General features: G+C 42.3%; 1 protein-coding gene, 1 long non-coding RNA gene and 1 pseudogene across 10 annotated transcripts in view; all 3 read left to right on the forward strand.

Annotated features, from left to right (window-relative positions):
• Nucleotides 1-4,301: 4,301 nt before the first annotated feature.
• LOC131518235 (uncharacterized) lies at nucleotides 4,302-9,726 on the forward strand. Its single transcript, XR_009264965.1, has 3 exons — nucleotides 4,302-4,412; nucleotides 5,799-5,897; nucleotides 9,602-9,726. It is a non-coding gene; the product is annotated as an uncharacterized LOC131518235 (long non-coding RNA).
• On the forward strand, nucleotides 4,333-4,411 carry LOC131518534 (U6atac minor spliceosomal RNA; annotated as a pseudogene).
• A 2,708-nt stretch (nucleotides 9,727-12,434) lies between the features above and the next one.
• NPAS3 (neuronal PAS domain protein 3) overlaps nucleotides 12,435-24,423 on the forward strand; it is an 857,324-nt gene continuing 845,335 nt past the window's right edge. For 4 of the 9 annotated variants that reach the window (XM_058738778.1, XM_058738780.1, XM_058738782.1 and 1 more), the window contains exon 1: nucleotides 12,435-12,714. In XM_058738778.1, the coding sequence (XP_058594761.1) occupies nucleotides 12,557-12,714 (158 nt within the window). In that variant the 5' untranslated portion in view covers nucleotides 12,435-12,556. Of the gene's footprint in view, nucleotides 12,715-16,908; nucleotides 17,067-24,423 lie in introns of those variants that run through there. The other 5 variants (XM_058738781.1, XM_058738785.1, XM_058738779.1 and 2 more) reach the window with 4 other exon arrangements.

Here is a 24,423-nt window from a genome sequence, read left to right on the forward strand (position 1 = left end):
TGTCTTTTCTTACTATTATAGATATTTGTTTATTGCTATCTCCTCTTCCTACAGTGAAAGCTCCATTAGCAACAGCGTTGTTTTATATCCTTCTGTAGACCCACTGCTCAAAAGAATACTTGGCATATAGTAGGTAGATGCTCAAAGAGTGTTGAAATAAATTTATGCATCAATGAAAGGAAATGAATGAAAGCAACTCTTCCCTGAGAAGTTAAGAAATTTGCCTCAAGTCCTTGGCCATGTTAAAGTCCGGGTGCTCTGACTCAAGTTTTTCTTCTCCTGACTCTTAACGTATACTTTAGAATCTGGACCATTCTAAACTATTAAAATATCTGAGTTTGCCTGTAACTTTCAAATGGTAACAGTTAAAAAGAAACTTGGAATTTAGATAAAAGTTCAAAATAAGCTTGAGTTGAAAGTTAGAGAGTCTTTAGTAGGGAATGGTTGGAATCAGCAAGTTATTCAATAGCTGTATCTTGCCTTTGTGCAGAAACAGATGTTAAGGACATCTGAGATTACCAAAAGCAAGTTCTCTCAATCTCAAACTGTTGAATGCCTGCAGCCATTTCCTCAATGAAAGGTGTGCGTGAGTCTTCCTAGTGTCCTTGGAACAATAGTTGACCACATTATTATTGAATAAATACTATGTGCACATTTGTCTGGGTTTTATTTAGTCATAAATCAAATGAAAATTACACAGCACAATATAACATTTCTTATTACACTGAAACTTAAAAGTTTGTCAACTTCTTCCCTTTAAAAAAAGAAAAAAATGTAATCACATTTTATTCCTATATCCCTTTCTGTTTGGCTTAAGTTGCAATCAGAACGCATTTCAGCTTCATTGGTGAATACCTCAGAATGTGGTTATTAGATTTCAAATAAATACTGTTTGAAACTACACCTCATAAACTTCAATGAAGAGTCACTTCTCTGGATTTATTTCTCTCCTAATTTCAAGTGGATTTCTGGGTTGGACTGGCTCCTTCTTCTACAATAACGGAACTCTTGATTTGTATCTGGCCACATGACTTTATAACAGAGACTTCATTTCCCAGCTTATCTTGCAGCCATTCGTGACCATGTGACTAAATTTTGCTAACTGAGATGTAAGGGTGGTATGTGTCACTTCTAAAGCATGTTCTTAAGAGGAAGATCCATGCCCTTCTCTTCCTTACTCCTGGTACTTCTATCCTGCTGCCTACAAGGTGAATATGGTAGCTGATCATCTGGGACTATGTGGATTAGTTCAACCGTCTTGGTATGATGGAGAAACAAGGTAGAAGTCCAGGCAGGCCCCTGCGTGATAATCCAGGTACATCTGTCTTGTACTACCTTCCAAATGTTTACATGAGAAACACTTCTATCTGATGTAAGCAATTATTATTTTGGGTTTTTGTTATACACAGATGAAGTTATTTCATATACAATATATTTTACTTCTGTAATGTTCAATTTTTTTTAGAAAAAGTGAAAGATGAGGAAATCATAATAAGCAAGATCTTTGACAACAAGGCACTTGCAGAGTGAACATACTTGGTATCATTCTCCAAAATAAAACTAAATAAAATTGGCAAAATTTTGAAGTGGAAAAGTTGTTTAGATGTTTTCCCTCATATGATTCTTTTTATTTTTTTATTTTTTTATTTTTTAAAATTTTTTTTAACGTTTTTATTTATTTTTGAGACAGGGAGAGACAGAGCATGAACAGGGGAGGGTCAGAGAGAGGGAGACGCAGAATCTGAAACAGGCTCCAGGCTCTGAGCTGTCAACACAGAGCCCGACGTGGGGCTCGAACTCACGGACCGCAAGATCATGACCTGAGCTGAAGTCGGCCGCTCAACCCACTGAGCCACCCAGGCGCCCCTTCCCTCATATGATTCTTAATGAATCTCAAGTTTGTAGTTTTCTTTGGCTTTGACCACACAAATCACTTTTTAGCAGGGATCATTTCTCTCAGTCAAAATAAGTAACATTAAAGCAGAGTTTTAAGTGTCTTTCCTTTGGGTAGACTTACACAGATACCGTTTCTCTGATGACATTCTTTCTTGACTCCCCTGAGATATAACCACTGGAGAGTTGTCTCTGTAAGCAAGTTAGCCAAGAAGCTGCATCTTTTGGAACTTTAATCAATATTTATCTGATAGTTGAGAAACAACTCTTGAACAAGATTATTTTAAATGATATATTAAATGATTAATTCTTTGGTAATTCATCATCTCTTTGAGATAAGTCTTTGATTATGAATCACTAAGAACAAGTAGTGTTCTTTAATTTCAAAAGGTTCAGTTACCTCTTCCTACTTGGTCTGTATCTTGAGCAGCTGTCCAGGGTACTTAAAATTAATTACTGTAAATACTTAAATTACAGATTTTTTCCCTTTTTTTCTTGGATTGCGGGTTTTGAGAAAATGAAGCTGCTTTTTACAATAATTTAGTTTTTCCATTTTGAACAAGACTTTGAATAATGATAAAGAATAATGGTAATAAATAAAATATTTGTGATTGCCTATGTAAATCATGTTAGAAAGATTGTACAACACTTTGAAAACAATGTTATGATGTTTGGCTTATGGTATAGAGATAATATAAATTAAAGATTATGTGTGTAAACGTTATGAACTTAAGGGACATTTACCCTAACCGACCCCTAGTGAAAAATTTCTTCATCGGAATTCCTAGAAGGTAGTCATCTTGTTCTGCTAAAATACCTCCAAGTAAGGGATGCTCAGCACCTCCAGAGGTGGTCCTCTTTAGTTTCTGTATAGTGGAAAACTTCCTTCTGCTCTGGAACTTAATCTAGCTCCTTATGTGTTTCATCATTCCATCCTTCTGGAGCAGCGTTCTAATTTTTTGTATTCTCATCCTTTTTTGTGGAGAATGAAGGGAAAACTAATTTCCTGTTCCCAGAGCTTCAATGTTAAGTATTTGAATTGCTTTGCTCCAAACTATGCCCACTTCCTGAATGACCATATAAGACAACAAAGCACCTATTTCTGAGTTCTGTTCAAAATCAAAATCCTAATATGTTCATAATAATCCATTCATGATTTGATAGCAAAGCAATACATAATTACAGAGTGTACAGCAAATGAAGACTTTAAACTTCTCTTATTTATTGGTTGTAATAACTTGAGACTTGCTTACTATTCAGATGGTTGTTCTCAAAGTGTAGGCTGAGGAGTTTATCAGGGTATCACTATTTTACAATAATACCAAGACACTACAGTATTTGTTTTCTTTGTTGTGGATGTCTGAACTGAGGATGCAAAAGCACTGGGAAGTAAAACAGCATTAGAGTGAATCAAGCTGTACTGGTAGTCACTGTATTCTCCCTTGCCACATATTCACAGTAAAGAGTTGCCTGTATCATTTAAGAATATCCTTGATGATGGGGCGCCTGGGTGGCGCAGTCGGTTAAGCGTCCGACTTCAGCCAGGTCACGATCTCGCGGTCCGTGAGTTCGAGCCCCGCGTCAGGCTCTGGGCTGATGGCTCGGAGCCTGGAGCCTGTTTCCGATTCTGTGTCTCCCTCTCTCTCTGCCCCTCCCCCGTTCATGCTCTGTCTCTCTCTGTCCCAAAAATAAATAAAAAATGTTGAAAAAAAAATTAAAAAAAAAAAAAGAATATCCTTGATGAAGCAGTAAGAATTATTAACTTTATTCAATCTGGACCTTTAAACACATATCTTCCAAATATTCTTTCTGCTGAAGTGGGAAGTACACATAAAGTACTCTTATTGCAAATATCTAACTCTCTCTCTAAAAAAAAAGTACTTGTGCTATTGGAACAAAAAAATACTTGTGCCATTTCTTGAATTATGAGCTGAGCTAGCCATGTTTTTTTTTTCCCATGGAACATTGTTTATACTTGAAAGTATAACTGACACACTATGGTTATTCAGATGTGGGTATTTGGCAGACATTTTCTTGAAAATGAATAAAATGCATCTATGACTTTGAAGATACAACTGACAGAGTTCTGTTGCCAATAATAATATTTGAGATTCCAAGTGAAAATTAGTATTTAAGAAGCTTGTATTTGCTATTGTGAGCTTGACAGCTTCCCAATGTGTAGAGACTTTACTGATCAGATGGGTAGTGATCTTAATAAATGTGATTTTCTGATATTGTGCAATGAAATGTGTTAACATTTGGAATATTTGCAGAATACAGTCAAAGTGTTTTAAAAATCATCACTGCTTGATGATACAAAGTCATGCATCAACCAAAAAACAATCTATAGTTCAATGGATTTCAATGATTAGAATATAACAAATTTCTTGTTATAATTCCAGATTCTACAGTGCAGCAAAGTTTTAAGAAATCACTACTGTGTTGTGTGAAAGGTTAGCTCTCCCCTTGACAAGGATGGAAGAGGCCCTTGGGCCTGACAACATAACCACATGTGTATGGTAAAGAAATTACTACTTAATGAGTGTTGGTGTAATAACAAAGAATAATATCCAGTTATTAATTCTTTAGTATTTACACATATCTCTGTGTGAAGTGAATTTTCTTCACATACTTAAACCAAAACAACATACTATAACAGGTTGAATGCAGATATGGGAGATATGGGAGTCTGGCTGTCTTATACAGAGCCAGGTATTTGAGAAAACCAAAAATATAAAACAATATCACTCTTCTGGTTTTTTTGGTTGGAGAAAAATAGTTAATTTTTAATTGAAAATGTTATTTATGTTAACATGTAATGAGTTCATCATTTTTTATCATTTTTAAATGACCTTGATGAATAAGACATTTCTACATGTATTTAAATTTTGACTGCATTAAATATTGATAAATGTGATATGTATCATCCTAAGCTCTTTGAGTGGCCCGAAAACATTTAAGAGTTAGAGAGGACTTGAGACAAAAACAGTTGTGAATGACTCCACTAGGGATATTCTGGTCAAAGTTTACAGCAAGTCATACCCTCCTTCATTCCAAAAGATTGGCAAACAAACAAACAAACAAAAACAAAACAAAACAAAACAAAAAACAGAACCAATGTCTTCATTCTAATAACCAATAGTATTGTATTTACACTTTGTTAAGCTATTTTATTTTATGCCTCTACACATCTTGCACACAGTTAATGCCAGAATTTTACTGCCCTTCGTGTAAACTAGAACTTGAAGCCTTTAAAAAAGTGTACCAAACTCCATGGAACACCTGCAGTATTTTTATCTGTTACCTTTCTTGATTTTGATTAAAAAAAATTAGTCATTCATAACTGCAGGTATAATGTCCTGGAGTTTAAAATAAATAACTGCTTGGAATTTTCTCTCTCTGCACACCCCCGCTCATGCTTGCTCTCTTCTCTGTCTCTTGCAAAATAAATAAATAAACTTTAAAGTGAAAAAGGGCACCTGGGTGGCTCAGTCAGTTAAGCATCCAATCTTGGTTTCGGCTAAGGTCATGATCTCATGGTTAATGAGATTGAGCCCCATGTCAGGCTCTGCAGTGACTTGGGATTCTCTCTCCCCTCTCTCTCTCTGCCCCTCCCCCGCCTTCTCTCAACATAAATAAATAAACATTTAAAACCAAAGGTATTTCCCAGTTGACTGTCCTCTCATGTCTATCAGTAACTAGTATCACTTTGGAGAATTTTTCACTGTAATAGAAATGAGATGTACCTGAAAAAGTTTAAACTGATACAAAATAACTAATGAAATTAATGGGATAATTAAATATTTCTGTGCTCTCAGAGTTTAAAAAAGGAAGAAAAAAACAGAAGTAGTCAAAAATGAGAGTGAGTCATTCTAAAGGTGACTCTGAAATTCTCTCTGATCTAGTTTTAAACGCCTCAAAGATGGAAAATAAATAAGGACAGTGGAGAAAAGAAAACTCGCTGACAATCCACCACCTATAGATGACCACTATAAACAATTGAGGTATGTCTTTTGGGGTGCCTGCGTATCTCAGTCACTTAAGCAACCCATTCACGATTTCGACTCTGGTCATGACCTCACAGTTCGTGAGTTGGAGCTCTGCATCAGGCTCTGCACTAGCAGTGTGGAGCCTGCTTGGGATTCTCTCTCACCCTCTCTTTCTGCCCCTCCCCTTTTCATTCTCTCTGTCTCTCAAAATAAATAAATAAACGTTAAAATAAAAAAGGGCACCTGGGTGGCTTAGTCAGTTAAGCATCAGACTTTTGACTTCCACTCAAGTCATGATATCACGGTGGTGGGATGGAGCCCCAGGTTGGTTCCCACTGAGCATGGAGCCTGTTTGGGATTCTCTCTCTATCCCTCTCTCTCACTCTCTGTCCCTCCCCCACTCACACTGTACGCTCTCTGTCTCTGTTTTTAAATAAACATTTAAAATTTTTAAAAATTTAAAAAAAGAAAAGAAAATTTTTAAAAATTAAAAAATAAATAACTCTTTAGACTTGTAGACATTCATAAATAGAGCATGTAAATATTGCATAACTTATCTGGGTAATTATCAAGATCTTTCCCATCTCCAAGGAAGAGATCTTAGAAGATAATTTAGAGATTGTTGTCATGTCTATGACTACTTTTCACTGAGTAATTAACATGAGTCAGGAACTGTCCTAAGTACTTTATATACTTATCTTGTTTCTCAAGAACAGTGAAAGGTAGAACTGTATTCAAACCCAGAGTGCCCTGATTGTCACCCCAAGCTGCTGACCATGTTTTGTTACTTTTCATTTGGTTCAACTCTAACCTCCCCCACTTGCTACTTTTGTGCTCTACACATGAATCTATTGTTGCCCTTAGGATACTTTGTTGCAATTCATTTCTTTATGTATTTGCCTCTGCTAATCAACTTCTTGCTCCCTGAAGGAAGGAACTGTGTCTGAATTCCCACCGCACAGGAAAATCCATTTTTGCTGGGCTGAATTAATACCATGTTAGGCTATAGAAGCTGAATGAGTTTAAATAGCTTTCCCACTCAATCAGTGTGTATTGTCAGGATCTGAATCTAGGCCTCCCATCCTAACCTTCTGTGGTAAACATTGCAGGTAAGTGCTTCTCAAATATGGTGCATGGACCAACTATATCAGTATCGCCTAGGAATTTGTTAGAAATGCAAATTATTAGCATCCTCCCCTCACCACCACCCCCTTATTGGATAAGATTCTGTAAAGGTAAGGCCTGGAAATCTGTATTTTAATATGTTTTTATTGTGATTCTGATGCACACGAAAGTTCCAGAATCACTCTTCTAAGTGAAGAAACCTAGCAGTTTAATAGAAACAGAATGGTTGACTCAGCATGGAGCATAATAAAACCATTCCTTTGATTTGCTGTGTGATTAGGTTTATAAAATATCCTGTAGAAAATGAAAAATTCAAGCAAAAACTCATCTAGCATGGTTGTTTTTATTTTGAAAAAAAAAATTAATCCCAAACAATAGCCACTCCTTTAAACAACCCGTCACTGAATTAATAATGATTAAATTCACTCAAAAATTCAGTGAAGAAAAGAATCCATTGGCTAAATAAATATGCCTACCTGGAGGAACCAAAGCAAACAAATGAAATTTCCAGTTAGCACTAGGTATAATTTTCACTGAAATACAAAGGTGCATCGCCTCTGGACCTGTGGTGCAAGTACCAACCCACACACACTTAGGGGCTCTGTGCAAATTCTAATCATGCTGACAGAAGAAACAACTAGAACCAACATTTGTGATTCCTTTATAATGACAGGTAGATTTTAAATATTCCCCTCCAAAATTACAAATATTAGATTCAATTGATTTGCAGACATTTTGGAATAATATGTGCTACAATGTGAATATTATAACTAAAAAAAAATCATAAGGATTTGAGACCCTTTCCTACTCACTAATTTTTTAAAACAATTCCTCCTCCCTTACTGTCTGCTGCTGAATTTAAAAAATAGGTAAAGGATTTCCTCTCTTAACTAAATCTCTTCTCTTTCTAGCTATATATTTATAAAGTCCTCTGAGAATTAGTTTAGCATAATAGCTTGAGATATTCAGTATTTGATATAGGTAGTATTAATATGAAAAATTCTCAGTACTCTCCTTATATATTATATATGAACATACATATATTATAAATAATGATTTATTAGATATTCTCTCTTAATTCCTTAGTTTCTCTTCTGGAATATCAAGAAAGTGTATATTGCTAAGTTTATGTTACTTTTTTTCCTCCCCTGACATTATATCTTGCTTTTGAACAGACTAGAGGACATATTAATAGCATGGCAAATTTAGCAGTAAGAGCTTGAATTCAGTTTGCATTGAGGAGCAAAGATGGAAAATTATTTAAATCAAATATTTAGCCCCTCTACAGAATGTAAGATCTCCTTCCCATGGTATGGAGGGATCTTCATTTTAACTCATGGCTCTTCCTACAATGAAGACTCATCTCACAGATTGTAGTAAATGATCACAGGAGGTTTTGTTTTTGTTTTGTCTTCTTTTAAATAGAAAAAGAAAATCTCTCTTTGCATTGTGATCACTTTGCTAAAACACTCAACATTTCAGAGTAAAACATCTCTTACCTTATTCATGACATCCTATATTTTCTTTCTATTTATTTTGTTTTGCTTTATATTATCCTAATCTCTATGCACTGTTCTATTTTCCTCTTAAATATCTGACCAAAGTAACACAAACATTAGATACAATCAAGCTGTATAGCCCCTCTTTCCTTGGTAGCTTCCGACAGGCAGTAGTAAAAATTCAAAGTCCAACCATTTAACTCTAAGTACAGGGAAATGAATTTCCAGAGAATAGATATTTTTATCACATGAGAAAAAGGCGTAGTTTTACAGTGACAACAACGATGAAGATGTAAACATGTAATTGTGATATAGCTGTGTCTATATCATATGTCCATATTGAGGATTAAAAGATTGTAAAAGTCTTTCTAGATCTCTACAGACACAAATATGTAGATTTCAGGGGGGGGGGAAGAGACTATAAAATGAAAAAGTATCCAGTTTAATGTTAACTGGAGCCCTTTTAGTTGGATGAGTGCCAAAACAACTTTCAAAATATTTCAAAACAGCTGCCAGCATGTAAAGATTTTAACTGAAAGAATACAGTAATGAAATCTGAATTACTAATGAGTGAATAAACTTATATTTTGCTTAAGGTCCCTAATGAACATGGAGATAAGCAGGTCCAATAAGAAATTAGTCTCTCACGCATGCAAACCAAACTTCTGGACTTACACATTTAAAGACAAAATATTGAAACAGAATTATATGAATTCTAAGGTAACCTACTGTGCAAGTCTTCTTCAAGTATTCTGTGTATTTCTATTTTAGGAAAGAAAGTTTCTGGAGGGCAGGAAATATATTCTCTTAAATATGGTGTTGACAGCTTGGAACTTAGAAGTTGAATGTACTCATTAAACTTGCTTTTAATAATATAAAGTAGAATTGAAGTGAGCTTCAGCAAGTCTAGTCTTAAATGTCTAACAACAGATCTCACACATTCTTTCTATTGGGACTCTTTTGACCTTTAGGCTTTCAAGAAAAACTTGCCCTCCTGAAGGGAAGTGAAGCAGGACCACAAATTTCCAGACCAGCTATTCGGTAAAATAAGTAGTCCATAAAATATAATCACTGTTTTTTTTTTTCCGTTCATAGAATTGTACTGAAACAAAGAAGAACTGGGATATTGTTTATAAATATAACTCACTGTTGGTTGTGCAGAAAGACTTTAAAAGGGAGAGTAATCTAAAAATTCTGCTCTTTTGGCCAAAGAGGGTTTCCCCCCTTTGGCATCATTTGGCACATTGGGAATGCCTCTGGATCCATGGGATCTAGCTTGGAATATTGCATTATGCTACTGGAGTCAAAGCACACATGGAAGCTGGACCTGCTTGCTGGAAGCCTCCATCAACTGGCTGACCTAGATATCAGGTGGCAGGCACAGCATCACCCCACAATGGGCCAATAATTCAGACAAATTCTATTTTATAGAAAGCCACGGCCTGGATCTGTGTTCATTTTTAGACTGATTCCTCAGCCATTTTACTTGGCTTCCTTTGGTCTACAGTACTGCTGGCTGGCCTTGACCTCTGCAGTCACAGGAGAACTTTTCCCAACCCCTGAAACATTCTTGACCTCTCTAGAATTGCAATGAACTCCCATTTCTTTCAACTGGAAAGCCAGCTTGGAGTCAAGGGATGCTTTTTGAGATCTCTCGCTTAAGATCCGGCCCTGAGGATGAGAGATGGAGAGGAGAGGGCTCAGAAACCAAGTCAATCACCATCTCCTGGCCGCGGTGCTCCTACAGGGACCCACATCTGTGACCAGATCCTTACAAGGCGGCTTTCCATGTACTCAGACCATCCACTCTCTCAACACCCACCCCCACTCCGTTCAATGACCTTGAGTTTGGCCTCTGAAAAGCAAGTATCTCCGAATGAAATGCCGTTAAACTAGAGAATGACCCCTTTCCAGGAAGGAAGGAGTCAGGACCTGGGTTAGGTCTTCAACTAACTCGTGGGATCCTTAGCACACGCCACAGATGCTCATTACGATTCTTTTTACGTGCAACATGTGGGGGACGAAGCAGTTTCATATCTCTTGGTATTATCTGCCGTCCAAAGCATTTTCTTTGAGAGGAAAATGGAAACGCAGCTGCGCCGTGGGCCCGGCCAGCGAGAGCTAGGGCTCCCTCCCTCTGTCTCCCTGTGGCTGCCGGGCGCGGGAGGCTCCTCCGGAAACTGACTCGGGTTAGGGGAGTGCAGAGATTGCCTAGGCAGGCGCGGGACGCTGCTGGGGCGCGGACGGGCCTTTGTGCCGCTCTGTGCTTCCCGAGAGCCGCGAGGGTGGAAGGGGACGTCCAGCTCTACAGCTAGGGCAGGCGTCTGGCCCCTAGCCCGTGTGCGGGAATGCTGGGCTGGGCAGGCTGCCGCCCTCGGCCTTGGCAACTTCTGGACAATCCGCCCTGCCCCTCTGGGTCCCCGCCGGCCGGTTGCGCCCCAGGCTCAAAGGGTTAAGCAGGTGTCTCGCCCGGCGAGGCGCTATTGGCCGAGAGCCGGGGCGGCGCGGCCGCGGTCACCATGCTCCGCCGAGCCCAACTTGGGTTCGTGCGGCGGGCGCGGCGGCCGCTCGCACCCCGGCTGCCGGGCCGGAGCTTCCGCGCGCGGGGAGAGGAGAAAACGAGATGGGGAAAACCACATCAGCACCAGCAAAGTGGGTCGCGGGTGGGTGCGTGCAAGAGGAAGGGAGCCCTACAGAGCCCCGCGTCCCGCAAGGGACGCGTCCCTCTGCCCCGCAACTCGGGTCCGGCTTTCAAGCCGGAAGAAAGAGGGAGGAAGTGGGGCAACAGGGGGTCCTGGGCAGGGGGTGGGGAAAAGGTCCACTCCCACTGCCCCCACCTACTAATCGGGCCCGAAGGAGTGCAAGTTGTCATTAAAACGGCGTGCCGAAATCACTAGCATCCCTCCTCACCCCCTAAGAAATACCGATGTAACAATGCAGAGAAGTAACTGGGAGACACGAGGAAATAAATGCACGTGTTTTCTCTTTTTGTTTCCCTGGTGGTTGGAATTTGCAGAGTTCGCCTCAGTTGTGGCTAATTTATTCGTTTCAATGTTTGAAAAGGGCGTGTAGAGATGGGTCATCGGGAGCACACCCGGATCCCTCTAGCTGGACCTACACTCCCCAGCTCACAAGTTTGTCCAAGACTAACCTGCCCGCCCACCAGGAGCAAGCAGAGTCCCTTTTGATAAAGGGAACAAACTCTCCATTGCACAAAAGCGGCTTCTCCGCCCGCCCCCCTTTTCCTTTGCACACCATCCCTCCTCGATAAGCAAGTTCTCCAGTAGTCCAACTTGCAATTGGCAACCCCCGCGCCGCCTGGTGTGCAGAAGACTGGCAGAGAGGGGTCCCGGGTGGGAGGGGAAGGTCTGCGCCCCCATTCCTGCACACGCGGGCTGAAGTCCAGGTTGCTGGAAGCTGCGGGAGGCGCAAGCCTGCTTGGATGGTGGTTATTTCTCTAGAGAAAAGAGGGGAAAGAGCGCGCCTCAGTCTTGCACTTTGGGTCGGAAGTGCGCGGTGTGTGTGTGTGTGTGTGTGTGTGTGTGTGTGTGTGTGTAGAGGGGGCGGGAAAGAAAGACACCCTCCGCTGCCCGTCATTCCCTTGCACCGGCCAAGTCCTCGCCAAGCCTCCCGGTGCATCCTTCCTCCGCCACCCCTCCCCTTCTTCCCTCAGCTGGGCTCGCGCCGCGCAGCCGGAGCAGCCAGTGAGAGCAACATCCTGGAAAGAGGGGGGAGCACCACCGCCCCCCAAAAGGGAAAAAAAGGCCCCACCCTGACACGTTTTGCTGTTTGCAAGTCCCTCGCACGCCCCCCCGCACCTCCTTCTAGTGCTCGCGGCCCCCCCACCCCAGCCCGCTGCGCGCACATCAAAGCGCCTCTCCGCCGCGCACAGTGGCCGCGGCTCACTAATGGGATTGCAGGCTGGTGCCTGGCTCCGCTGCTGCCGCCGCCGCTGCTCGCCCTGCTGCTGCTGCCGCCGCCGGAGCCCAAACCAGAGCCCCCGCCAGCTCTCGCCCAGAGCCGCCGCGCCCGGGGGCCGAAGCCGCGGCGATGATCCGAATCTTTCCGGATTTCAGCGTGCAGGTGACGGCCGCGGCGGCCGGCGGGGCTGCCGCGGGGGTGCCGGCGGGCGCGGGCATGGGGAGGGCCGGCGCCGCGGCCAACGGCACCCCGCAGAACGTCCAGGGCATCACCTCCTACCAGCAGCGGTGAGTAGTCCCGCCTGGGCTGGGTTAGTGCCCCCGCCCCGGGGTGCTGGGGTGGGACTCACTTTGCCTCCTGTTTTATGCGTTACAACACACATGCACATCGTCAGGGCTCACTTCGCTTGCTCCTCGTTCTACAGATGAGAAAGAAAAAATTAATTCACAATTCGGATTGAAAGGCACTCCAGTTTACTGGCGAAGTGAAATCATCCTTTGCCCTCTGCCTGGCCCCAAATCCAGAACCCCAGCCCCGCGTAGCCTAGGAGTTGCAGCGAAGTCTTAGACACAAGCACAAGGTGCTTTTGCAAAGTTTGGGATCCCTGTCCCCTTCCGCGGAATTTTCTCACTGCCTCTGCCGGGTGCGGACCCGCGCTGACCGGCAGCCAGGGGGGCAATTGATCACGGGAGACTGATTGATCATTTGTTTCCAAACAGAATAGGAACGATTTTCACGTGTAGCTGTAGACTCGCAATTCTACATAATAGTGTTATCATGTCACCTGTTACTACAGGGAAATACAGCATGAAATCCGAGTCTCCTCGGCGCTGTTAAGCATTCATCTTAAATGCATTATAATGCAAATGCGTAAGATTCAGAGATGCGAGTTAGGAAGCAAATTTTACAAAGTTAGGCTAGGTGGGTGAGAAAGAAGTTTTAAAGTATTACTTGTTTGCATTTCTCCCAAACATTTATAGATATTTAATAAAATAGAGTTGTGACATTGAATTAGTAAACATTCTTTGATGCAATTAGGAAAGGAAGTGTATGTGTGGGGGGGATATACTACCACCAACAGCTCTAGAACCCTAAAGTTTTTCCTTAAGAACAAGTTGTAATCTTCCAATATTTTATCAAAAATGTAATCCACAAAAATGTGTTGAGAAAAACTAACAATGTAGTATGAAAGGTAAGCTTCCCATTTGTGGGGCTCGGTTTTAGAGAAGAAGGAAGAAAAAACACGTGAAAGTATGAAATTAAATATTTGTGTTTCCCAGATTGCACACGATTAAATATCTGAGAGATTTGCCAATGGCATTTAACTTAAAATATACACAATGCATAATTCAAATAACAGTTCCTATTTTTACCTTGTATTTCAAACTTCATTGATTTGAGAACCTTTGATTTGAACCAACAGTGTTTAAACTGAAAAGGTTAAGATAATCTATCACTGCCATATTTTGTGCTTTCTAACCAATGGCCCAGCGACCAGAGCAGATTTTGCATAACACACTGAGTGTTTTCCAAGTTGATGCCCAGGACTGCAAATATTCTGTAGAAGACTTCATTATATGCTCTGGGCACTGTCAGAAGTTTTAAAAAGAGTCTTGAGAAAATAACTCAAAAAACAGGCTATTTCTGGTCAAAGGATTTTTTTTAATTTAAATTATTTTAGTCTTGTTTTACTTCAGTGATTACAAGAACCTTTAATACAAAAGATCTGGGAATCTTTCAAACATAAAGGACTAGACAAGAATTAGATTTTTCCTTTTCATGGTTCAGGTAAGGTTTTTTGGTCACTCACAAAACATTTCAATGACAATATAATCTGGTGGTCACTTTACCTAGGAGGTGCAGGCAATAGTCACAATACTATGGTTGTGACCTAGGGAGTCAAGGGCCAGAAATGTCAGATGGCCTTTGGACAATTTCAGAGACCTCCAACTAATTCATGAGATATAAATGGAACATAAGAGGTGGTAGTGAATTTTCAGCCTTTAGGTTTGCCCTCAGAGTGTTGATGTCCTTCACCACAAAGATCTTCCCAGGGCCAATTTTCCCAATAAGCCAGGAGCCTCCAGGGGGAATCCTCCATAGCCTCCCACCCTGAAAAGCCAACTGATGCCTTCCACCTTCATCTTTGAATCTGGGCTACTTTATCAAGTCTTTGAATCCCACTGTGGTTCTAAAGACTAGAGCTTTAAAAATAATCAACTTTAGCCTTTGGGTGTATAATTTCCTTCCTCCTTTTTTATGTTCAGTCATAATGACTGAAGAGAAGGTGCTAGCTGTGGGAAATGGACCTTTCTTTGGTTTCATTAGTCAGATGACACCTGTTACTGCCTTTAATTTTTGTTAATTTGGGGACAGGAGAGTGAGCCAAATGTTTAAGGGAGGATTTGAGTCATGAGTCCCCCGTCCTCTGGCACTTCTTCATCGGACCACCAGCATGATAGGCTTCAGAGGCTTTGAGGGGCAGACTTAGTTTTCACTTTAAGAGCTGGATATGTTTGCTAAAGTGAATGGTGACACATCATTCTATCAAAATGTATTTTTGCATTAAGTGCTTTTGGGGAGTCTGATGAGGGAGTGACAGTAGTAGAGGGCTTTTCCAGCAAGAGTGGCCTGTTGGGAGAACAGAACTTCTCTCATTTGTCATCTTTGGGCAGAAACACCCTAGGCTGGCTGTCCTGGAGCCAAAACTTCCAACCGGCAACTTTTCCCCCTCCCTGCCAGCCCATGTATATCTTGTACTCAGTATCTTGTACTCTCCACTTCAGTTCATTTTTCAATCACTCTCATCTTCTACCTGTAGAGTGTACTCCAAAGAGAACTCAAACACCATCATGCAGATTAAACGCCTCTGCAACGAAAAACACTTGTGTTTTCAAAGTTTCCAACTCCCAGCCACACTTTACTGCACCGGTAGGACCGAATGGGACCCCTTTCAGGTCTTTTTTTTTTTTTTTTTTCCTTTTCTTAAGTTTAAAGTAAAATGCAAAGCCTCGCATAGGGGTGATGTTTTCCGTGTGGCTCTTTCATTTATTCAAAGTGGAAATGCATTGGGAGTCCTTTCTGCTTTCCTGGTTGACACATGACTGACCCAAGTCTCTGCCTAAAAAGCTGCCCACACTCGGCAGAGTAAGGTTTAGTGGAGGGGATGCTCTGACCAGGGTCTACCCAGGTAATAGGATTCCAGCACTGGCCCTTCATTGAGTGGCCCTTTCTCTAGGCCTCGCTGAGCTGTAAACTGGGGAAACCACAGAGAGATGTCCGTAGTCCGGTCCGGTCTTAGGTGCCAGGAGCCGAGTGGGGACAGGCATTTGTATCTAACTGCGTTGAAACTCCTGGGGATTCACCTGTGAACCCCTGGGTCTGCAGACATGTATGCGGGTGAATAATGCAGATGCTCCGGTCAGGAAATGTTGGCGAGAGCGCCGGAGCCATAAGGTGCCTGTGCAGCCGCTGCGCTAGCCCACAGGGTTCTCGTGGCTCCCGGTCTTGGTCAGCGCACGCCCACCCGCGTTTATTTCCACGGTCTCGGAAGGAGCTCCCGGGACGGTGTCCTGTCCGAGGCCGCTTCCGTGGCCTCCCAGTTCCTCTCCGCCTCTTTCTCCCGGACTGACATACTCTCGAGAAGGGAAGTGTTCGCAACTGCAACTGAGTGGCGTTGTTGCGCTGGCAGCCGAGCTTCCCAGTCCCCCAACGAGAGAGAGCGAGCGAGCGAGAGAGAGGGAGAGAGAGGGGAGAGAGACGGAGAGAGAGAGACGGGGAGTGAGAGAGTGTCGGGAGAGAGAAGGGGGGGGGTGTGTCTGCGTGCGAGAGAGCGCTCTGGAGCAAAGCAGCTGGAAAATGCCCAGAAATACTTTCACAGCGGTCAAGCTGGGAACCCCCGCGTGTCCTCCCCTCCCGGCCCCTCCCGGCCTAGGCCCCGACCGCCCCCCGCCGCGAGGGTGTGTGCCCCACCTGCCACCAGGCCAGCTCCGGGTGGCGGCGGTGGGGGACGACACGGGGGGGTGGGAGGTGTGGCGGCGCGCGAGGGTGAGAACCCGGAGGCGGCGGGGCCCTGGGCCGGGCTGCCCGCGGGGCCGCGCGGCGGCCTCCCCCCCGCCGCCTTCTCCTCCCCCTCCTCCTCCGCCGCCGCCGGTCGCCAGTCTCCGCGCTGGGCATGTCTCGGGAGCCGGAGCGGCCCGGGCCGCGGGGGCTCTGCGGCGCATGGACGGCGGCGGCGCCGGGCGAGCAGGGGGAGGAGAAGGCGCAGGCGGCGGAGGAGGCGGCGACCTGCGGCGAGAGGCACCGGCGGCGCGAGGGGACGGCCGGCCGCCGGCGAGGCTCCGGCCCCACTACTTTTCCGTAGCCTCCCAGCCTCAGCAGCACGGCCGCCGCCGCCGCCGCCGCCGCCGCCGCCACGGCCACGGCCAGGGCCACGGCCGCCGCCCGCCGGGCCGCCGCTGAGCGCCGCGCACGCCCGCACTCACTCCCGCCACCCCACGCACACGCACACCCCCCGCCCTCCCCACGCCCCCCACCCCGGGAGGGGGGAGAGAGGCAAAAAGTAAGAGAGGAAAAAAAATAGCAGGAAGATGGCGCCCACCAAGCCCAGCTTTCAGCAGGATCCTTCCAGGCGAGAACGGTAACACTTTTCTGTTTATTGAACCTGCCGCCGGGCGGCTGCTCCTGCCGCCGCCGCCGCCGCCGCCTCCGCCGCCGAGGTGGCGGGGCCCGCTCCGCAGTCCGCCTCCTGGGCCGCGAGCCCACGGGGACCTCGTCTGCGGGCTTGCGGCTCCGCGCTCGCCCGCGGTCCCCGTGCGCATTGTCCGCCCGAGGCGGCTGCGGCAGCGAGCGGGCTCCGGCGGCAGCGGCGGCGGCGGCGCCAGGCTCGCTGAGCAGTCGCACCTCCACGGCTCGGCGAATGGAGTGACTCGCTGACAAAAAAAAAAAAAAAAAAAAAAAAAAAGAAAGAAAGAAAGAAAAAAAAGAAAAAAAAAGAAAAGAAAAAAACAGAAAGAAAGAAAAAAAAAGAAAGAAAAAGAGAGAAACAAACAAAAAAGAGAAGGGGCTGCAGTGTGACGGGGAGCAGCAGTGAGGGTGGGGGGCCGGGGGATCCCCGGGGCCGCCGCAGGTCCCTTGGCAGCTGCTCTCTAGGAAGGAATGAGGCTGGGGAGGGGGAGGGAAGGCAGGCGAGAAGCGGGAGGAGGAGGAGGAGGAGGAGGAGAGGAGGAGGAGGAGGAGGCCGGGGGCGGGGAGCGGAGCTCGCGCCAGGCCCGGAATGTGTCGCGGAGGGGCTGTCTCCGCGCGGAGCAGCTAGGCCGGGCCGGGCGGAGAGAGGCGCGCGGCCGCCGCCTCCCCGCCGCCCAGGCTGCGCCCCTAGCCTTGGCAACTTGTGGGTCTCCAGCTTTGCCCTGCTGTGCTCTCATCTTGCCCTCCTTTCCACTCCTCCGGTCCCCAAAGGAAAAAAAAAAAAAAAAAAAAAGAAAAAGGAAGAAGAAAACCCTCAAATCCAAATTAGCAAGTAAACAGCGAGATTCAAAATGTGCCAACAGTTGGAACATCTATGCCCCGTTAGTTACTGTTTGGGGATCTGTGTTTTAAAAAGTTCCTGGTGAGAATTGCATATCCAGGCAAGGGGCTCAGCCGAGCATGTCTGTTTGAAGTTAGTTAAACTAAAGCCAAAGGGAAAGGGAGTTTGTATTCAAAATATCCTTAACCGTCTTACGTGAATGGCATTGTTAGGTTTCAGAGTAACTAAGCACCCCCCACCCCCACCACCCCACGTGGTTTTCCCTCCTGCTGTCCACCCAGCCTACTTTGTTTGGAATCCTATTTGCTATTAATTGGCAGCGTTAATGACATTAATTGCATATAGCATATTGGTTTGAGCAAAGTATCTTTTTCTGTCTCCGAAGAGGAAATGCTCAGTAGGAAGTATGAAATGTCAGGCTTTGCTTCTTGAGGAAAACAAATGTTGTTAGATACATGCCCCCCCCCCCCGCCCGCCCCCGCACTTTCCTCATAGGCATAAGTGAACTTGAGAAAAAAGATGAGGGAAGTCCGTAGTAGTTGCAAGATTTAATTATTATTACATGAGCAGTTTTATATTTGATACAACTTAGCATTTAACCTATAGCTTACATCAAGAGAGGGTAGAGAGGTATTTAAACAAGCTATTCATTAGAAAGCTTCAATTGCTCTGTTGCTTGTTTCCTTCATACAGTGGGGACAGAAGAATTGTCAGGATTAAGGAAATAATTTTGTTAAGTAGGTACATAAGTGACTAATTCTAAACTCTGGATAATTTCTGTATAAATTATATACCTGAGAGTAAATCACGCATAATCCAGTTTTTAAAGATGTTGAATGTGTATAGCATTAACTGTCTGACAATTCATACTAACTAAAAGGAATACTTAGTGGTTTATAAAGAATTCACATATTAAGTACTTTGCTCTTTTCTATCTTGTAGATAGAAAATAATTTTCAGAGTATTGTGCAGGTCTCTTCATCATCATTATTATTTTTTAATTTAACATTTAACAATTTCAGATCAGAAGTTTGTAACTGATTTCCTTCCTCCCTTTCACCCTTCCTCCTTCCCCAGTTCTGTTGGTAGTAAATGTATTTACTGGGATGGCCCCAGTAATCTCTCTAGCAGAGGCCTATTTGTGTGCCATTTTGGGAATTTTTCTGAGATAGGAATCTTGAAGATAGAATTAATTTCTAGAGGAAACTTCATAGCCTGTGCATGAGCGCGTTCTTTATCACCTGTCTCCATTTGGCATTCGAAGAAGGTAAATCAAAGTGCACGATTTGTTATTCTGCTCCACTTGAGAGCTGAACTAAATAACACTTGGTCTGAAATTCTGATTGAAGTTGTAGGAGGATATACTGTATTTAATTTAATGCCCTTTAATAGCATCTTCTTGTTCAGCTCGGATGCTGTCATTTTAAAGGTTGGATCTGAGAAGGTTTAACCTGTAGAGAGAGGGAGGAGTAATAATGAGGTAGGGGGCAGAAGGAACAGTATAGAGGAAAGAAGGAGTTATAAACTAAATGTTTCAAACAGTAATAACCTCAAACTTGGCCCGTTATCCAAACAGTTGTTTTATACCCCGAGGGTTCACTTTGTTATTAGGGCTTTAAATGCTCTTAACACTTTTAAGTGTAAACATTACACATGTTAGTTGATTTGGTTTTGTAATGAGAAATGGAAAGTCAGATGGTTTGTTCAGGAGGGGGGTGTTTTTCATAGTTATTTGCTTCAACTAAGTAGAGTCATTGCACCTATAGGTTCACTTTGTGCCTGAAACTTGTTGGTTAGTAGTAGTATTTCTGTCTAATGGTTGAACACAAGTATGTTTATAAAAGACGACTTCCTGTGGACATGCTTTAAGGGACATCCTGACATTTATTTAAAAAATGGTTTCCAAATAATCAATTTCATAAAGGCATTTATAGACACTACTCTTTACTGCTTCTCAAATACACTAGTAATTGAAAACATATAGAAAAAAAATATATCTTTTGAATTGTCTTGTTGATTTATAAAATACCTGACCTGAGTTTAGTCATACAGAACAAAAGTCATTTCCTTCCAATAGTGTTTACAGAGTAATTTTTGGAAAAAGAAGCTTCTTAATAATGTTTTTGGTTACTATTTAGTACTGTTGAAATTTCTCTGGCTCTTACACACAGAAAGTGGCTTTTTAGAGCCTGAGAGAAGGAGTTGAAAACCTTGTATATTTAAATTTGCTTGATTTTTCTTTAAACTCCAATAGGCTGCATAGGCTGCAAATTATATAGCACTGCCACAGAGTTTTTCCACTATGTGGATGTATAACCAAGAAGATTAGACAGATAGAAGTGTCAAGCATGTGATGTGCCCATGCTGGTTTGCAAAGCATATTCCAACAGCACGGGGCTTTTGGTTTAAAAAGTCGAAGGTAGTGGTGGAGACTTTTTTTTGGAGGTATTTCTTTTTACCTTGTAAGCTTAAACACAGAGTGATAAATGATGATATGCGTTGTCTAACACTTGCTTATATATAAATAGCTCCACAAGATTGCTTAAATGATAATCGAAAATATGAAATAGGATGGCCTTCATATCACAAGGCCAAGGGTCTACAAATGGAAAAACTGAAATAATGAAATATTTCCAAGGCAACAGGCTGTCAACAAGAACTGTAATGCATGGGCATATCATAGAACCACCAGAGAGGATATTAGATAGTATAGCTCTGGAGCCAGGAGTTATAATGACCTTTATTAGTAGGATCCTCCCACATTGCAACATCTTTCCATATTCCCAATTTCTGATTTATGAATTGAGAGACAGATCGCTATTCCAAATTCTGCATGTTCTGTAATAATGCAGTTACTAGGTTTGATTTGTTACGAGGAGCAAACTTGACTTCAACATTACTTGATGCTTTGGGTTAAAAAAAAAAAGTTACATGGGGTATTTTCAGCACCAAGTGGTATTATGAGTACAGTTTTTGGTTCCCATATCTTTGCATATTCTTAAAAAGATGACTTTCATTTTACTAAAAGTTATGTGAAAATTAAGATCTCAGCAATGAATTGGTAAGAACTGCATTGTGATTTAAATATAATCTACATCTTGCAACAGTTTGATATTTTTAGTGACAAGAAGTTTGATTTCCCCCTGAAATTCTACACAATGGTTGCCCCTACAATGGAGCTATTTTATGGAATGCTAGAGTTTCCATGAACCCCTTAATAATTTTGCTCTGTCCCAGATCTTAGCATGGATGGAATCCAGTGGCACATTAAAATTGCATCTGTTTGAAATGGGTCCTGATGTCCAGGATCCCCTGCTCTGTGGTGAGGTTTTCTTTGACAAGATGTATAGATGCATGCTTTGGTAAAGCAGCACTTTTGGGGGAGGATTTAGACAGTGTAGCTTTCATTTAGTTATGTTTAAAGCTGTAGAGCTTTATATTTTGGGAGATATTTGTGGGGAATATGTCACAAATATTTCTAAATCACTCCTAGTAATGTTTTTCCGTTATAAACTTTCTTAAGTGCTTCCCTATTAATAAAGACCCCAGTATAAACCTTAGATGGTCTATTTTTGTTTTCTTGTTTTTCCTGTATTCCTGTGATCCTCTTTTCCTCTTAGGAAGAGGCATTTAGAATGCCTCTTGCTAAATTTAAAGAAAACTCAGCATGCAGGAGAGCAGAAGTAGCCCCTCATGTTAAGTTTACATGGCCACTCTTTCTACAGTGTAACATTTCATCATTTGAGTTACATTTTTAAAAACTTTGTGTTTCTCTTGGCTTAAAATCTAACTTCAGGTGTTTTATAGACATTCCTTAATTGTTTACACTAGATAAAGCCGAAACTTAGTAGGCAAGTTGGTATGTGGAAAATTTACTTGATTAGTTGATTAAACATTAATTTTAAAATTTAAATGCTATCAAAGTTGCACATAATGGAATATGTGAAACTTTAAATATTTAAATCTGTACTGTGATATGTACCAATATTTAAATCTGTACTAAGACTTCTAGGATTTATGGGAAAATTCAGTTATATTGCTGTGGGTTTAATGATGTTAGTATTTTCACAGTAAATAGTGCCCCCCCCCTCTTTTTTTCCTCATTGGGCAGTGTAATAAACCAACTGTAACTGAATGGTATTTTTACTGCTCTGGGCCCCATTAGTGTGAATAGGATGTTTGCACTATTAAGTTTGATAGAACCTTACATAGTTAGAATAATTTGTAGTAATATTAGTAATACTACAGTGCATAAGCAGGACATAGCTTAGTATCAGTAAAATGATTGCTACCATATCTAAAATGACTAGGGTGGTGACAAGATTAAACAACACTTGAAGTTATTGTCTGGATACATTTTTAGAGCGTAATGTTTTGGTAAATTAATTGGAATATTTGTAGTCTTGTGTACAAAATCATGAGACACAAGATGAAAATCGTGTATCGCTATGGCCCAAATTGCTCGTGGCCTTTGACTATGATTAGTGATTGTTCATTCACTCAGCCTTATTTATTGAACCTCTACTATGGACCATCATGACTTGTGCCAGAGTTGATAGTAAATAATACTCCGTAAGAGCAGTTGCTCTGGTCATAGACTTGCCCTTATACTGGACATGCAAATATTATCAAAAGTGAGAAGACATCCTTTTCTGCAAGAGGAGGAAGAGCAGAATTCATAGAAATATAAATAAGGCCCTCTCTTTTGACTTCTGTTAGTTTAGTGTTCAGGGCAGAGGGGGGCAGCTATTGAGATTGTAAAATATTGTAACTAATGACTATGAAATGGTTAGAGGTTCTTGGAGGTGAGAAAGAAAAGATGCCATATAAATGCAAGCGAAATCATAGCAAATTTTTAAAATGTTCTCTGATGGGATTAAAAAAATAAAAATAGATCACATATGACAATAGTAAACATTTAACATTGACTACCATGTTTCGGGCTCTGTATTAAATACTTGACAAGAAATTTCTCAGTGCCCTGTGAGGGAAGTGCTAATATCCCTACTTATGGTCAAGAAAACAGAAGCTAATCCAACCAACAAAGGGAGTAGAGTTAGAGACTGAATGCAGGTTTGTCTCTGTAGGAATGCACCGTAACAGCAGTGTGCAGGGCCTCCCTTTCTGGACTTTTCTGGAGCCAGGGATTTCTACACTGATGCCAGAGAGCTCTTGGGGCAGAAGACCCTGTACACTCTGGATAGTGAGCTAGATCTCCGCTTCTTGGTCATTCGTCAGCGGTTTGGAGAAATTCAGAAATGCGGCGATTATAAAGTTAGAAGAAGAATTAATATTTACATTATTTTCCCTCTACCCCTTAACATTCCAGCAGTTTTGTGGGCAAGCGCCACAGCTCTGTCTACCGCAGGGCAGATTTTCTAAAAAATGGTTTTAGAATCGGTTTGCCATGTACACTCACCTTTTTGGTCATAGACTGTGAAGTATTCCAGGGCCTCTTCCACACACGTTTTCCATCCTCAGAGTGGGCCACAGTTTGCCTAAAGATTACAGTGGAGGCATTTTTATTTTGTAATAGTTTTGCCACTGAATGGGTTGCAACAGCCTCCTCGACGTTCTGAATAACAACTTTCATACTTAACTGTATTGCTGGGTATTGTCTTTTGAAATATATAAGGACTCCTACAAGTTGGCTTCCTGCCAAATTATCTGGCATTAGAATACTGACAGCAAGCATTTATATAGCACTATGTGACAGGTACTAGTCTAAGGGCTTTACATATATTAATTAAGTCATTTAATTAAAAACTTGTTTAAAATGGACGACAATAAATACATAAATGATAAGTTCTCATTACTTAGTCCCCCTTCCCCCGTGGGCACACACAGACACTTGTGGAATCTTCAAGAAGGCGGTCTTTGGTAACATTTTAATTTCTCTGATGTCAGGAATCAGAGGACTCAGTCTGCTACGTAACAGTTCTTTGACAAAAGCTACACTTTGGGAAACTTTTACAACATCTGACTCCATTACTGCTCGTTGTTGAATGTCAGCTAGATTTGAGGTAGTAGACAGGCATGCCACATTTATCTCTACGGTTTTGGATGTAATACTGTCAACCGAATAGCTCTTTAAAAAAAAAAAAAAGGTATAGTAGGAATTTCAGACCTTGAAAGGACTAGATAAGCAGTGCTTGAGTATTTGTGGTTGAAAGAACTGAATGTTTTGCTTGTGTATATTCCTAAAATATTCACTTTTACATTCAGAAAATCTGTTTACATAAAGAATAGGTTGCCTTATACAATGTTGGAAAGGGCTCATTTAGAGAGATGTTTTACTAAAATATTGAAGATAAAAAGCAGCAGTCAATAGGAAGTATGAGTGAAAAATAGGCTACAAAATTTAAAATAGCATTCAGATCATCTTAAAAGAAATTACTTCTGATTACAGTATTTTATTATCATCAGTATGCTAATGCAGAATTAAAGGGCTCTGACTTGGTACCTAGGT

Source organism: Neofelis nebulosa, chromosome 7 (assembly GCF_028018385.1).
Source record: "Neofelis nebulosa isolate mNeoNeb1 chromosome 7, mNeoNeb1.pri, whole genome shotgun sequence".
Classification (NCBI taxonomy): Eukaryota; Metazoa; Chordata; class Mammalia; order Carnivora; family Felidae; genus Neofelis; species Neofelis nebulosa.